General features: G+C 42.5%; 2 protein-coding genes across 6 annotated transcripts in view; one reads left to right on the plus strand and one right to left on the minus strand.

The window, feature by feature from the left end:
• The window catches only part of ATAD5 (ATPase family AAA domain containing 5), a 60,288-nt gene extending 58,871 nt beyond the window's left edge, over nucleotides 1-1,417 (plus strand). For 4 of the 5 annotated variants that reach the window (XM_053571027.1, XM_053571031.1, XM_053571029.1 and 1 more), the window contains 2 exons: nucleotides 278-436; nucleotides 541-1,417. In XM_053571027.1, coding sequence (XP_053427002.1) covers nucleotides 278-436; nucleotides 541-619 — 238 coding nt within the window. In that variant the 3' untranslated portion in view covers nucleotides 620-1,417. The remainder of the gene's footprint in view (nucleotides 1-277; nucleotides 437-540) is intronic. The other variant, XM_053571028.1, reaches the window with a different exon arrangement.
• A 1,604-nt stretch (nucleotides 1,418-3,021) lies between these two features.
• Nucleotides 3,022-15,116, minus strand: TEFM (transcription elongation factor, mitochondrial). The gene is made up of 4 exons (XM_053571045.1): nucleotides 14,508-15,116; nucleotides 12,650-13,110; nucleotides 6,639-6,788; nucleotides 3,022-5,507 (listed from the first exon to the last, which is right to left on the minus strand). Exons 1-4 carry the CDS (start codon nucleotides 14,536-14,538, stop codon nucleotides 5,070-5,072), a joined length of 1,080 nt encoding a protein of 359 aa, XP_053427020.1. The 5' UTR covers nucleotides 14,539-15,116; the 3' UTR covers nucleotides 3,022-5,069.
• Nucleotides 15,117-15,120: the final 4 nt, after the last annotated feature.

Genomic DNA, 15,120 nt, shown 5'->3' on the forward strand with positions numbered 1-15,120 from the left:
AGAAACCAGGTTGGTTGCTGGGAAATGAATAATGAGAGATTAGGGTGGGGTAGATTTGGGAAACTCTTGAATTATAGGGAAGGGATTTGGACTTGTTATGATAGCAGATAGCCATTAAGGTTTTTCAGCATGGGAGTGATTGATGTGTTCACAACATGTTAATCTTGAAGTGACATACAAACTAGATCACAGAGGCAAGGAAACTGGTTGTATTTGAGATTTCTGCATTTTTATTGCACATCAAAAATAAAAGTACTATATTAATTTTAATTTACAGCAGCGCTTGGAAGAGGATAGCAGTCATTAAAAGTGTCTTTTCTAGTCGATCTCTTCTGAACCTGGGTAATAGACAAGCTAGTATAATTGAATACTTGCCAACTCTTCGAAACATTTGTAGATATGAGAAGCTAAAAGAACAAGGAAAAAGTAAAAGAAGGTAAAGGCTTTATAAAAATAACATTTAAGATAGCTATTTCAAGATCATTCATATTCTCATCAAATGGATATATTAAGCTGTATATTTCTTTGTAATTTTGACAGGTTCCTGCACTATTTTGAAGGAATTCATCTTGACATCCCAAAAGAGACTGTGAATACTTTGGCAGCTGACTTCCCTTAGTATTCTACAGAGATGCCTTGTACAAATTACTGTCCTTAAGAAGCTTTTTTATATTATGTTGATTTTCATGGAAAGGTTTATTTCTCTTAATGTACATTTAAAACAGACAATTTGTATATTTTTTACTGGTGTGCAAATATTTAAGACAAAAAAACTTGAGTTATAAATTGTATATATGATTGTAGTAGTATTTTTTTTTTTCCTGAATTATTTGTATTATCTGATTTAGCTTTCTTGTAGTTTTTGTATGTGAGTGAGGTGTTTCTGGAAGGTAGAATTCACTAAAATATTCCTAAAGATGTTTCAACGCTAAATTAATCTGTAAGTTTTCCCTTTCCTGTTAGACTTAATCCACCCTTCTCCTTCTCTAACCAACCAAGTATCAGTGCCCTGTCAAGTTGTAAGTATGAATCACATAATGGTAATCTTTTAAAAATAATTTTACATAATACAAATGTACAATACATAAGTAATACATAAGAAAACTTCCTAGGAAGAAAATTATGCTTCATTTTTCAAAGAGTAAGATCTTCCTGGTATTTATTTCTAGTATATTTCAACAGTGTATTTTACCATTAAATCATTGAATGTTGACAAAGTAAAATCAAGATCATGAATTTATAGTTTTCATAAACCTTTTTTAGCACTCATATATGTGATATCTTGTGTATTTTGCCAACTCAATTCATTTGCCTTGTACTTTCTTGTTATATTTTTATATCACTGATGTTTTCGTAAAGATATTAATGACATTAATATATCTATTTTGGACAAACTGCTACTCATTAAAACTAAAAAGAATCTTGCCGTAGTCATTTCCACTTAAGGTTATGTTTTTCAAAAAAAGTCTTTTTAGTAAGATTTTAAAATGTCATATTTCACGTAAAATCATTTTGCAATCAGATAATCAAGTGTTTTAAAACAGCTTCCCTGCTTCAAGTGTATTTTATATTAGCTTAATACTCAGGTACATTGTCTGAATGTGAATTACAGTTTTGAAAGGTGCAGATACATACCTGTTGACAAATGTGTATGAAAATATATGTTTTTACCTCTTATTTGTTAACTTTCATTTTCTCGCATTGATTAGTATATTGATCTAATTAAAGGTTTAAGCTAAAGGCTTCATGCAATATTTAAATAAGGATTCAGATACACTCATCTTGGTATATATGAATATTGTATAGGTTTGGATATGGGCTATACCTTATAGCTTTTTTTAAGTATACTGATCTATTTTTTTTTTTCTACAGAAAAAAAATTCCACCTCTAGACCACTTATCTGTTAATTTGGTGTTTTATTATTAGAAAGTTGTGATAATTCTTCTTTTTTTTTTTTTTTTTTTTGTAGAGACAGGGCGAGTGCCATGGCATCACACAGCTCACAGCAACCTCCAACTCCTGGGCGTAAGCGATTCTCTTGCCTCAGCCTCCTGAGTAGCTGGGACTACAGGCGCCCGCCACAACGCCCAGCTATTTTTTGGTTGCAGTTCAGCGTGGGCCGGGTTTAAACCCACCACCCTCGGTATATGGGGCCAGCGCCTTACTGACTGAGCCACAGGCGCCGCCCTCTTTTTTTTTTTTTTTTTTTAAGAGAGTCTTATGGGCCGCGCCTGTGGCTCAGTGAGTAGGGCGCTGGCCCCATATGCCGAGGGTGGCGGGTTCAAACCCAGCCCTGGCCAAACTGCAACAACAACAACAAAAAAAAAAAAATAGCTGGGCGTTGTGGTGGGCGCCTGTAATCCCAGCTGCTCGGGAGGCTGAGGCAAGAGAATTGCGTAAGCCCAAGAGTTAGAGGTTGCTGTGAGCCGTGTGATGCCACGGCACTCTACCCAAGGGCGGTACAGTGAGACTCTGTCTGTACAAAAAAAAAAAAAGAGAGAGAGTCTTATTTTATTGCCCTCGGTAGAGTGCCATGGCATCACAGCTCACAGCAACCTCCAACTCCTGGGCTTAAGCGATTCTCTTGCCTCAGCCTCCCTAGTAGCTGAAGACTACAGGCACCCACCAGAACATCTGGCTGTTTTTTTGTTGTTGTTGCAGTTTGGCCAGGGCCAGGTTTGAACCCGCCACCCTCGGTATATGGGGTCAGCACCCTACCCACTGAGAGCACAGGCACTGCCCAATTGTGATAATTCTCAACAATGATGAACCAAAGTAAAATAACCCCATAATATTAGATTCATTAAAAATTAAGAATGGGAGTACTTTCCTCCCTAAAAGGGACACTTTTTTTTTTTTTTTTTTTGCAGTTTTTGGCCGGGGCTGGGTTTGAACCCACCACCTCTGGCATATGGGGCCAGCACCTTACCCCTTTGAGCCACAGGTGCCGCCCTTTTTTTTTTTTTAATTAAAATCTTTTTTATTTTTTTTGAGACATCTCAAGCTGTTGCCCTGGGTAGAGTGCCATGTCATCATAGCTCATAGCAACCTCAAAACTCTTGGGCTCAAACGATCCTCTTGCCTCAGTTTTCCTATTTTTAGTAGAGATAGGGTCTCACTTTTGCTCAGGCTGGTCTCTAACTCGTTAGCTCAAGCAATCTACCTGCCTCGGCCTCCTAGAGTGCTAGGATTACAGGCGTGAGCCACCATGCCCAGCCATCTTTATCATTCTTTTTTTTTTTTTTTTTCTTTTGTAGAGACATAGAGTCTCACTTTATGGCCCTCGGTAGAGTGCCGTGGCCTCACACAGCTCACAGCAACCTCCAACTCCTGGGCTTAAGTGATTCTCTTGCCTCAGCCTCCCGAGTAGCTGGGACTACAGGCGCCCACCACAACGCCCAGCTATTTTTTGGTTGCAGTTTGGCTGGGGCCGGGCTTGAACCCGCCACCCTTGGTATATGGGGCCGGCGCCTTACTGACTGAGCCACAGGTGCCGCCCATCTTTATCATTCTTAAGTACGATAAATTCCTTAAGATTCAGACTCACTTTTGTGATAAAAGTAACCAAATTTTGATGACTTTTCAATACTTTCCATTTAATCCTATAAATGTCAAAAAGTGACACATTTTCACTTGCATTACAGAAATATGTAGGAGGCAGAATGCCATGTTTCTGATGTGAACAAGTGGGTGGCTGAGGAACCTGTTTACCAAAGTAGAATGGCAAAGGAGCTGATTTGGAGGGAAAGAGAGGGATTTCCTTTTTAGGCATGTCTAGTTTGAGATGGAGATGTTTAGGTATACAGCCATGTATGTAAACACAGATTTACATGTGCACAGCAGCAAGTCTAGAGTGTATACTAATTCTAGGAAGCTGGAGGTGCCAGTGAAGGGAGAACTTCTACTTCTTGCTTTATATTCTTCTGATTATTTGAATTTTTCCTTCATAAGAGTCTTGCTCTCTCACTTGGGCTAGAGTGCTGTGGTGTCAGCATAACTGATAGCAACCTCAAACTCCTAGGCTCACATGATCCTCCTACTTTTAGCCTCCCAAGTAGATGGGACTACAGATACCCACCAAAAGGCTCAGCTGATTTTTCTATTTTTAGTAGAGAAGGGTTCTTGAGCTTGCTGAGGCTAGTTTTGATCTCCTGAGTTCAAGGGATCCTCCTGCCTCAAGTCTCCCAGAGTGCTAGGGTTATAGGCATGAGCGATCACACCTGGCTTCATCATTTGAATTTTTTTCCAACAAGCACATTTCAGCTGTGGTTTAAAGAAAAGGTTTAGTATTTTGACATCAAAGAGAGGTGGGTTTAGCATAGGAGGTATGGGTAAGGGTCTGAACTGAGGCAAACATAATAGAAAAATGGAGCGATGTGGGGAAAAATTAAGTGCTACTTTTATCAAAAGACCATCAAGTAAAATATTAAGAGTTAAAAAATGAGCCTATTAGGGCAGTGCCTGTGGCTCAAAGGAGTAGGGCACTGGCCCCATATGCCAGAGATGGCGGGTTCAAACCTAGCCCGGCCAAAAACTGCAAAAAAAAGAGCCCATTAGAAAAATCTTGTTTGTCCTGGGGTTAATAGATTTAACTGATGAAAATTGCCTTTTGGAGGCAATTGTGGTACAGCAAACCACATTCTACCTAGAGAATAAGATTCTACAAGTTGTGTCATCATTTGTCTTTAGCTTTATTCTCATAATGAAGACCACACACAAAAATCATTATTCCTTATTTTAACAACATAATAATGCAAGATAATAATGCATAATAAAGCAAATAATGATATTTGCTTTTAAAGGGAAATAACTTTGTTTCTTGTTTTGGCTATTTGGGGGCATTTTATTAACACTAAAACCTGAAAGGTACAGGATTTCAAAATATTTGATTTGGAATTAGCTCCGTGTATACAATAGCTAAAAGTCAGATTTTAAACATCTAAAAAGCACTCAAAACATGTTTTCTCCATTAACATGGATGTTCAAAGTAGTTGGTTTTACATACAACTTTGGAGCTAATAAATAAGTTGATTTAACATTAACTTATTCCGAGAGCAGCCTCAGAATTCTAACACTTAGTATCAAAAACTGCCAATTCATAGAAGGCGACAGCTTGTAATAATGAATCATATAACTCTTCTGCTCTTAGTGCTTCAGTAGATGAAAACATCTGTCTGTAGTGGACGACTTTATCTGCTGGGAAGACCACCCGAGGATCTGCCTTCAGTACAGACTCAGAGAGGAACTGCTTTACGAGTTCTTTTCCACTAGTTCGGGAGCCACCGATCATCAGTTCAAAGTGCTTCCCCACTGCATTTCGATTCATGCTCAGCACCTGATGCTGCCCATCCTGGACAAAGCTTTTATTTAATAAGGCATACAGCATGGCTTCCGTGATGTGCAAATGTAACAGTACAGGGAACAGAGATGAGTTCTGAATGGAAAGTGCTGTTTTTTCCAGAACATAGAAATCTGCTTTAGGCATCTTCAAAATGACTGATGAAATCTTAATAAAAAAAAAAAAGCAAGTGAGCAGAAATAATACATTAAGTTTTATGTTTGGGTCTCCTCTCTGTTCTACTTCTACTTTAAAATACTGTAATGAGGTAACTTATATTGCTTTTAACAATTCTGAAATAACGTAAGAAGCATTTTATGGGCAGCCAAGTTCTGGTCATAGTTTCATCAGGTAAGCTGTTTAGTCTCCCTAAGTACCAGTTTCTTCATGTGAAAAATGGGCTTCATAATTTCTAAAGTCTACATTGTCCTTTAGATTAGAAAACTTAAAGCTATTTTATTAACCTTTAAACCTTTCTAGGTTTAGAATAACCAAGAATCAATCACATCTCCAACAGACTAAATATCAAATGCTTGACTGAACCACAGTTTTCATATATATAATCAATGTAATAATTCCTGCCCATTTCACAAGGTTGATTTTTTGGGCGTGTGTGACTCTTGTCTTGTCGCCCTCGGTAGAGTGCCATGACATCATAGCTCACAACAACCTCAAACTCTTAGGCTCAAGCAATTCTCCTGCCTCAGCCTGTCAAGTAGCTGGGACTATAGGTACCCGCCACAATACCTATTTTTTTTTTTTTTTTGGCCAGGGCTGGGTTTGAACCCGCCACCTCGGCATATGGGGCCAGCACTCTACTCCTTTGAGCCACAGGCGCCGCCCAATACCTGACTATTTTTAGAGATGGGGTCTCCCTTTGGCTCAAGCTGGTCTCGAACCCGTGAGCTCAGGCAACCCACCCGCCTCGGCCTCCCAGAGTGCTAGGATTATAGGCATGAGCCACTGTGCCTGTCCCTCATTTCACAATGTTTTGAAGACTGAAAGGAGACAGTGGGAGAGAATTTTTTTAAATAAACTTTATAAATGTAGTGATGTTCTGGAACATTTAGAATGATATACTTTACCACTGACTTCGTATCTTCCTTTGACACATAAGGCATTTCTCGAACTAACTGAAGAATGACTTAGTTTTTTAAAAATCAAAGGCGATGGAAAACAATAGGCAAGGTAATAAGTATTTACCATTCAGAAATTTTTTACTACATTTCTTTTGGGACTAGAAAATTAAACTATACAAGAGCTATAGCGGGTAGGTATTTGGAGACACATCTGCCTTACCTCTTCTAAATAGACTGATGCCGGGTGTGTTCTGCTCGGTAATTTCCAGTGGTCACTTTGCTGCCAATCCAGCACTGTCAATTTATGATCAAGGTGAACCCAGGCAATTCTTCGAGTACCAAAAACAATAGATATGATACTTTTAGCTGCCTAAAAGAAAAGGCTGGTTTAATTACAAGTTTAAATTTTTGTTTTTGGAGACAGGGTCTTACTTTGTCACCTGAACTAGAGTGTAGTGGCATCATCATAGCTCACTTCAACCTCAAACTCCTCAATAGCTGGGGACCACCGGCATGCACTATTCACACCCAGCTAATTTGTTTTATTTGTAGAGATGGGGTCTCATTACGTTGCTGAGGCTGGTCTCAAAGTGCTCAGATTCAAGGTATGAGTCACCTCATTCAGCCAAGTGTAAACACTTTAACAGACACAAAATCTAATCTACAAACTCATAATGCCTAACTTGTTTAAGGAATACATACTTATTTAGTTTATGAACTGAGAATTGTTAAAAGAAATGCAGGAGCAGCTAGTGCCTGTGGCTCAGTGAGTAGGGCACTGGTCCCATATACTGAGGGTGGCAGGTTCAAACCCAGCCCCCGCCAAACTGCAAAAAAAAATAGCCGGGCGTTGTGGTGGGCGCCTGTAGTCCCAGCTACTTGGGAGGCTGAGGCAAGAGAATCACTTAAGCCCAGGAGCTGGAGGTTGCTATGAGCTATGATGCCACAGCACTCTACCGAGGACAACAAAGTGAGACTCTGTCTTTAAAAAAAAAAGAAAGAAAGAAAGAAAGAAATGCAGGAGTAATTATCATTAAAAGATAACAAGGTAGCTCTGCGCCTATGACTCAAGTGGCACACCTGAGCTGGCAGGTTCCAATCCAGCCAGGGCCCGCCAAACAACAATGATGGCTGCAACCAAAAAATAGTCTAGCATTGTGGCTGTGTAATCCCAGCTACTTGGGAGGTGGGAAGCAGGAGAATCGCTTGAGCCCAGGAGTTTGAGGTTGCTGTGAGCTGTGATGCCATAGCACTCCACCCAGGGCGACGGCTTGAAGCCCTGTCTCAAAATAAATAAATAAATAAAAGATAACCAGGTGGCTGGGTGTAGCATGCCTGTAATCCTAGCATTCTGGGAGGCTGAGGCAGGTGGATAGCTTGAGCTCAGGAGTTCAAGACCAGCCTGAGCCAAGAGTGAGACCCAGTCTTTAATAAAAATAGAAAACTTGGCAGGGCTCGTGGTGGGTGCCTGTAGTCCCAGCTGCTTGGGAGGCTGAGGTAGGAGGATCGCTTGAGCCCAAGAGTTTGAGGTTGGCATGAGTTATGATGCTATGGCACTCTACCCAAGGGTGACACAGTGAGACTGTCTCAAAAAAAAGAAAAGAAAGATAACCAGCAGCAATCAGCTTAAAGAACCTTTAACTTACTCTCAGCACCTAGGCCAAAATAGGCAATATCCATGGTCTGTACTCGAAGATAAGAAACAAGGAACACAACTCTAAGAAATGCCACCATAGGCCAGGCGCAGTGGCTCACTCCTGTAATCTCAGCACTTGGCACTTGGAAGGCCGAGGTAGGTGGATCACCTGAGCTCACAGGTTCAAGACCAGCCTGAGCCAGGGTGAGACTCCCATCTCTAAAAAAAAAAAAGCCAGGTGTTGTGATGGGCGCCTGCAGTCCCAGCTGCTTGGGAGGCTGAGGCAAGAGGATCTCTTGAACCCAAGAATTTGAGGTTGCTGTGAGCTAAGACGCCATGGCACTCTACCAAGGGTGACCAAGAGAGACTATCTCCAAAAAAGAGAATGCCACCATAGAACAGTTACTACAGAGACAACCAGCAGTCAAGGAAGGCTTACTGGGGGGCCAGGGGAATGAGTAGGATGGTAAGCAGGAAGTCACTTTTCCAGTTGTTTGCAAAGATAGGCTGTTTGGCATTTCACGTTCTGGTGGTGGAATAAAGACTGAGTGGGAAAAGGGCAGAGAGGCAGGCAGATTTCTGTAAAGTTAAGTAACCTGCTTTATCCAGAGAGCTACAGGTGCCACCAAGGCACAGAATTTTGAGAAATAGCATGAAAGGTATATTTCAGAAAAATCGCAGCTGTGTAGATGGACTGAAGGGGACTAGACTAAAGGTAGGGATTTGTGTTAGGTACCTGTTATGTTAACATAACGAAGTAGGACAATGGCTCCGTGCCTGTAGCACAGTGGTTATATAGCACCAGCCACATACACGGAGGCTGGAGGGTTTGAACCTGGCCCCGGCCAGATAAGACAACAATGACAACTGCAACAACAAAAATAGCCGGGCGTTGTGGTGGGCGCCTATAGTCCCAGTTACTTGGGAAGCTGAAGCAAGAGAATAGCTTAAGCCCAAGAGTTGGGAGTTGCTGTGAGCTGTGACACCACAGCACTCTACCGAGGGTGACATAGACTCTGTCTCAAAAAAAAAAAAAATAAAAAATCAATGACAAGTTAGAAGGAAAAGAGACTATGGGAGTAGAAGTGATATACAGGTTGGGCGGCGCCTGTGGCTCAGTGAGTAGGGCGCCAGCCCCATATGCTGAGGGTGGCGGGTTCAAACCCAGCCCCGGCCAAACTGCAACAAAAAAATAGCCGGGCATTGTGGCGGGCGCCTGTAGTCCCAGCTGCTCGGGAGGCTGAGGCAAGAGAATCGTGTAAGCCCAAGAGTTAGAGGTTGCTGTGAGCTGTGTGACGCCACGGCACTCTACCCGAGGGCGGTACGGTGAGACTCTGTCTCTACAAAAACAAAAAAAGAAGTGATATACAGGTTGAAGGAGAACAGGGGATAACTCCAGTTTTACTCCAGGGACTAGATGGATTCATCCAAAATGCGGATCAACTCCACAAGTGGGGGAAATGTTGTTTTCATCATAGTTAACAGTAACCTTAAACTCTTGGGCTCAAAAGATCCTCTTGCCTCTGCCTCCTCAGTAGCTGGGACTACAGGGCTATGCCACCACGTCTGGCTAGTTTTTTCTATGTTTAGTAGACATGGAGTCTTGGTCTTGCTCAGGCTGGTCTTGAACTCCTGAGCTCAAGCAATCCAACTACCTCAGCCTCCCGGAGTGCTAGGATTATAGGCGTGGGCTACCACGCCCAGCCAAATTGTGTTTCATTTTTGCATATTCTGTTTGGGTTGCCTGTAGGGCTTCTAAGAGGAAATATGTAATACATAATTGGATATATGGACTTAGCTCTGGGCCAAGTCTGGACTACGGACAATACAATGGTTACCTTAGTTTCCCACTGCTCATTTAGTTATATTTACAAACTATTACTATGTTTTATAGACGCAGAGGCAGATAAGTAGGAACAATTTATAATAGCCAGGCGTAATTGTATGTCCATCCCCCTTTCACTACTAAGAACTGGAGAAATATATTAAAGGCTGAAAATTTGGGATGCCCAGGCATCTACAAAATACATCTTTTTGGTTCTTTTCTTTAGCTCAATGACTCTCAAGATATAGTGGGCATAAGCATCACTGAACCAGGCTATGCATGGTATTTCATGGGCAATGGATTTTTTTTTTAGACAGAGTCTCACTATGTCACCCTCAGTAGAGTACTGTGGCGTCACAGCTCACAACCTCCAGCTCTTGGGCTTAAGCAATTCTCTTGCCTCAGCCTCCCAAGTAGCTGAAACTACAGGCGCCCGCCACAACACCCAGCCATTTGTAGAGGATCGCTCTAGCTTTGGTCTTGAATCTGTGAGCTCAGGTGATCCACCCACCTTGGCCTCCCAGAGTGCTACGATTACAGGCGTGAGCCACCACACCCAGCTCAAAATAGATGTTTTTTAAAGCATTTTACTGCATGACTTTCTCCATACAAACTGCCTTCAGAACCTAGTCCCCTAAATAAGTTGCAGCTCCAGTATAATCTTAGTATAAATAGTTTTAGCAATAAATTTGGATGAAAAGCTTCCTTGAAATTTTTTTATTTAAATTTTCCACATTAACTGCCGTAATAGTTCCATTCAGAGCCTGTGTATGGACTGAGTAGAATGTGCCAGTCCTCTCAAAGTACGTGCAGTATTCTGTATATATGCGCTACAGGTTTTTTTTTGTTTGTTTTGTTTTTTCTGGCAAGAGGATCCAAAGTCTCCATCAGGTTTTTTAAAAGTATCCATATTCCCCCCCAAAGCAGAGAACTTAACTGGTACTGGGAAAAAAATGATGCTTCTTATTATGGGATGAGACTATTTTATCAAGTAAAGTTACAGGGGACCTAAATTCCTCCAGAGTTTAATGTTTGATGGATGTGTCAACTAATTTTTTTTTTTTTTTGAGACAGAGTCTCACTTTGTCACCCTTGATAGAATACCATGGCGTCATAGCTCACAGCAACCTCAAACTTTTTTTTTTTTTTTAGAGAGACACAGAGTCTCACTTTGTCGCTCACAGTACAGTGCTGTGGTGTCACAGTTCACAGCAACCTCCAGCTCTTGGGCTTGGGAGATTCTCTTGCCTCAGCCCCCGCCACAACGCCCAGCTATTTTTTTGTTGCAGTTTGGCGGGGGCCAGGTTCGATCCCGCCACCCTCAGTATATGGGGCTGGCACCATACTCACTGAGCCACAGGTGCTATCCAATCTCAAAATCTTGGGCTCAAGCAATTCTCTTGCAGGAGCCTCCCAAGTAGCTGGGACTACAGGCGTAAGCTACCTTGCCTAGCCTCCATTTTAAGTTTTTTAATTTTTTTTATTTTTTAGAGACAGAATCTCACTATGTCAGCCTCAGTAGAGTGCTTTGACGTCACACTCACAGCAACCTCCAACTCTCGGACTTAAGCGATTCTCTTGCCTCAGCCTCCCAAGTAGCTGGGACTACAGGCACCCGCCACAGTGCCCACCATTTTTTTTTTTTGTAGTTGTTGTTTAGTAGGCCCGGGCCAGTTTTGAACCCACCAGCCCCAGTGTATGTGGCGAGTGCCGTAACCAGTGAGCTATGGGTGCCGAACCTTAAAGTTATCTTAATTTTTTCTTTTGAGACACAGTCTCTTTGTTACCCTTCTTAAGAGTGCTGTAGCATCACAGCTTATACCAATCTCTAACTCTTTAGCTCAAGCAATCCTCTTGCCTCAGCCTCCCAAGCATCTGGGACTACAAGTGCCTGCTACAATGCCTAGCTATTTTTAGAGATGGGGTCTTGCTGTTGTTCAGGCTGTTCTCCAACTCCTAAGCGTAGGTAATTCACCCACTTCAGCCTCCCAGAGAAACTCCTGAACTCAAAGAGTCTCCCACCTTGCCTTCCCAGAGTGCTAGGATTATAGGTATGAGCCACTGTACCTGGCTCATTCTATTATTTTTTTAAGATAACACTTAAAAAGAATTGCTTTTAAAATGATTTTTTGAAGGGTAGAAGAAACAGAAAATAATTTTAAATTTTACTGTTAAGACTGGTATGATGTTCTAAAGTCACTCTTTGGCCATTAACCTACCTTTGCACTTTAATTTCTCATTACTGCCAACATAATCCTTAGACACAGCTGGGTATCTGTGAAAGATTACTCTTTTTCCCCCTACCATGAACATACACTTATTGTAGAACAAAAACTATAAGGAAAACATGTCTCAACGAGTGAGCAGATCCCTGCCAAGTGAAGAGACCTGCAAGATTCCTCTTCAATAAACCTTGTACAGACCTATTTCTCAACATCAACTTTCTACCTAGAATTCCCTCTTCTTCCAGCCAGCTTAATTCTCTCTCTCCTTTTAAGATCCAAACTGAGTTCTTCAGTAACTTCCCCAACTGCCATAGCCCAGTTTTTCCTCTTGTCAGTTGTCAATTTATTGTACATCTCATTATCTGGCAGTGATCACATACTACTCCATATAATAGGTTACCTATACGTAGATACATTTAGATCCACAAACTAAACCTGAAGAAACTTGTTTTATTAACTCCCAGTTCAATGCCCAGTAAAGTGCTTTACAGAATAGGGTCTCAAATATAAGACAGTACTGACAGACACTAAGAAAAAGAATATACCTTAAGTCTTTCTCTTCCTACGTCTGGTTTGATGATCTTTCCCAAGAGCCGGTTTTCCTGTAACTTTTTTTTCCCACTAGTCTCTGGACAAAGTATGGAGTTACAAACTTGAACTGTAGTTTTATACTGGAACAGGGGCACATTCATTAAACTCTCCAAATTCTGAAATGGCCCAAACTTTTCTCTGTGCTCTACAATATTGATGGACCTTCTTCCACGAAGCAATTTGAAACCTTGAAGTTCTTTATTAGATGCTGTATTCAGCACATGCAAGATAGAAGCCTGCTGTTCTGAAGAAAAAAGCTTGCCAAGTGCATTTTCAGAGTCCTTTGCATTTTCATCACAAAAAGCAACACTGGGAGTAGTGTTCTTAGGTGCAGTGTATTTTTTTCGACAGCAACAATTTCGTAGAGCCTGCAACAGGAATGACCCCAATGGAACTGGAAAGGATCTCCACCTCCCTAAAAGGAAAATTTAGCAAGATGTAAGATGAGCCCAGTGCAGTGGTGCATGCCTGTAATCCCAGCACTTTGGAATACAAAGTACAAAGAGGATACAACCTGCATAGTTTTTTTTTTTTTTGTAGAGACAGAGTCTCACTTTATGGCCCTCGGTAGAGTGCCGTGGCATCACACAGCTCACAGCAACCTCCAGCTCCTGGGCTTCAGCAATTCTCTTGCCTCTGCCTCCCGAGTAGCTGGGACTACAGGCGCCCGCCACAACGCCCAGCTACATTTTTTTGGTTGCAGTTCAGTCCGGGCCGGGTTTGAACCCTCCACCCTCAGTATATGGGGCCGGCGCCTTACCGACTGAGCCACAGGCGTCGCCCCATAGTTTTTTTTTTTTTTAATAGGACTTTTAGACCTCCAACTCTCAGAGACATTTTGTAGAGGAAAGATATTTGTCCTACTCATCTTAGTCTGGGAGAATTTTTGGATTTTTTTCTGCCTTTATGATATATATTTTCTTTATTATTGCCCACAAATAAAATTAGTAGGTAAATTATTAAAATAAAAAACAGCACTCTGGCCGGGAGCAGTGGCTCACCTGTAATACTAGCACTTGGGAAGGCCCAGGCGGGTGGATTGCCTGACCTCACAAATTAGAGACCATCCTGAGCAAGAGCGAGCCCCCCTCTCTCTAAAAAATAGCCAGGCATGGTGGTGGGCGCCTGTACTCCCAGGTACTGGGAGCCTCAGGCAAGAGGATCGCTTGAACCCAAGAGTTTGAGGTTGCTGAGCGCTAAGAAGCCACTGCACTCTATCGAGGGTGACCAACTAAGACTGTCTAAAAAAAAAAAAAAAACAGGACTTTTGTTATGTCACTAGAGATGTTTCATGCTCCTTTATGAATCCTGAGTTTTACTACCTAGAAATTGTATTTTAAACCCACCAGGAATCATGCAGTTGAAATAATGATTTCAACTGGTTAACATTTTTGATATTTCTTAACCTTTATGGGATCTTCTTGTAACTAGTATTCCCCGTTAAATTTTGTCTTTACTTCCATCTTTACTAGTATTTCATCCGGTGGAATTAAATTACATACGCTTATAGGAAATGTTTTAGCTAAGTGGTGGATTTAAGGAAAATCACTCTTAACACGGCAGCCACGGGAAAATAATGCAGCCAGAAGTAGGCAAGAGGCTGTTAGAATCGGACTCCTCCGCCTGCCGCCCGCTCTGGGCAGGAGCCGCCCGCGGACCTTTAGGCCAGGGAAGCCCAAAAGCTCGGACGCTCAGGAATCAGAGCCGCCGGCTCCGAGTGGGGTACTTGGACTGGGAAATCAGGAAGGAAACACTTCAGGACCCAGCGCTAATGAAAGAGGGAAAATTAACCCAGAATTCCAGGTACCCTACCTCCCGCCATAAAGAAACTAGGGACGCTCATCTTGCAAGTTAAACCAGCAGGTGCCCGCGGTCCGTCCTCCGCCACTGACTTCCGGTTCCTGCGTGCTTCGCCCAAAAGCGCCCGGTCTGGACTCGGCGGAAAGGTTCTGGTCCTAGGGGCATTCCGGGGACAGGCCCGAGTTCCTGGCTTGGCTGCAGGCTCGCGGGGAACGCAGCTGCAGGTCTCGTGCCCGCAGACTCAACCCACTGTTAGCAGGAAAAGGTTCTCGCCCGACTCGGTCCTGCTGGCAGCTGGGCGGAATCTCTGGGAAGTAAACGCCTAGGCCAGTATTAGCGTATAATCCGCTAGGTCCTTCCTTCACGGAGACTCCCTGGGTTTATTCTGGACACATCGATTTCAGGAGCTCCTTTGGGCTCCATCCTGGGACGCTAGGAGCGGAGTCTGGAGCGGGCGCTGAGAATTCTACAAATAGCATCACCGCGTGGAAGGGAATAACCGCGGGAGACGCGCAGTGTTTCAGGAAATCCCGTAGGGAAACCGGGCAGGCGAGGATTAGGGAAGGGCGAGGGGGGAGATGGCTTTGGCACTGGGAGCAGTATTCAATCGGGAAGGGATGGGAGG

Source organism: Nycticebus coucang, chromosome 18 (assembly GCF_027406575.1).
Source record: "Nycticebus coucang isolate mNycCou1 chromosome 18, mNycCou1.pri, whole genome shotgun sequence".
In the NCBI taxonomy this organism is placed as follows: Eukaryota; Metazoa; Chordata; class Mammalia; order Primates; family Lorisidae; genus Nycticebus; species Nycticebus coucang.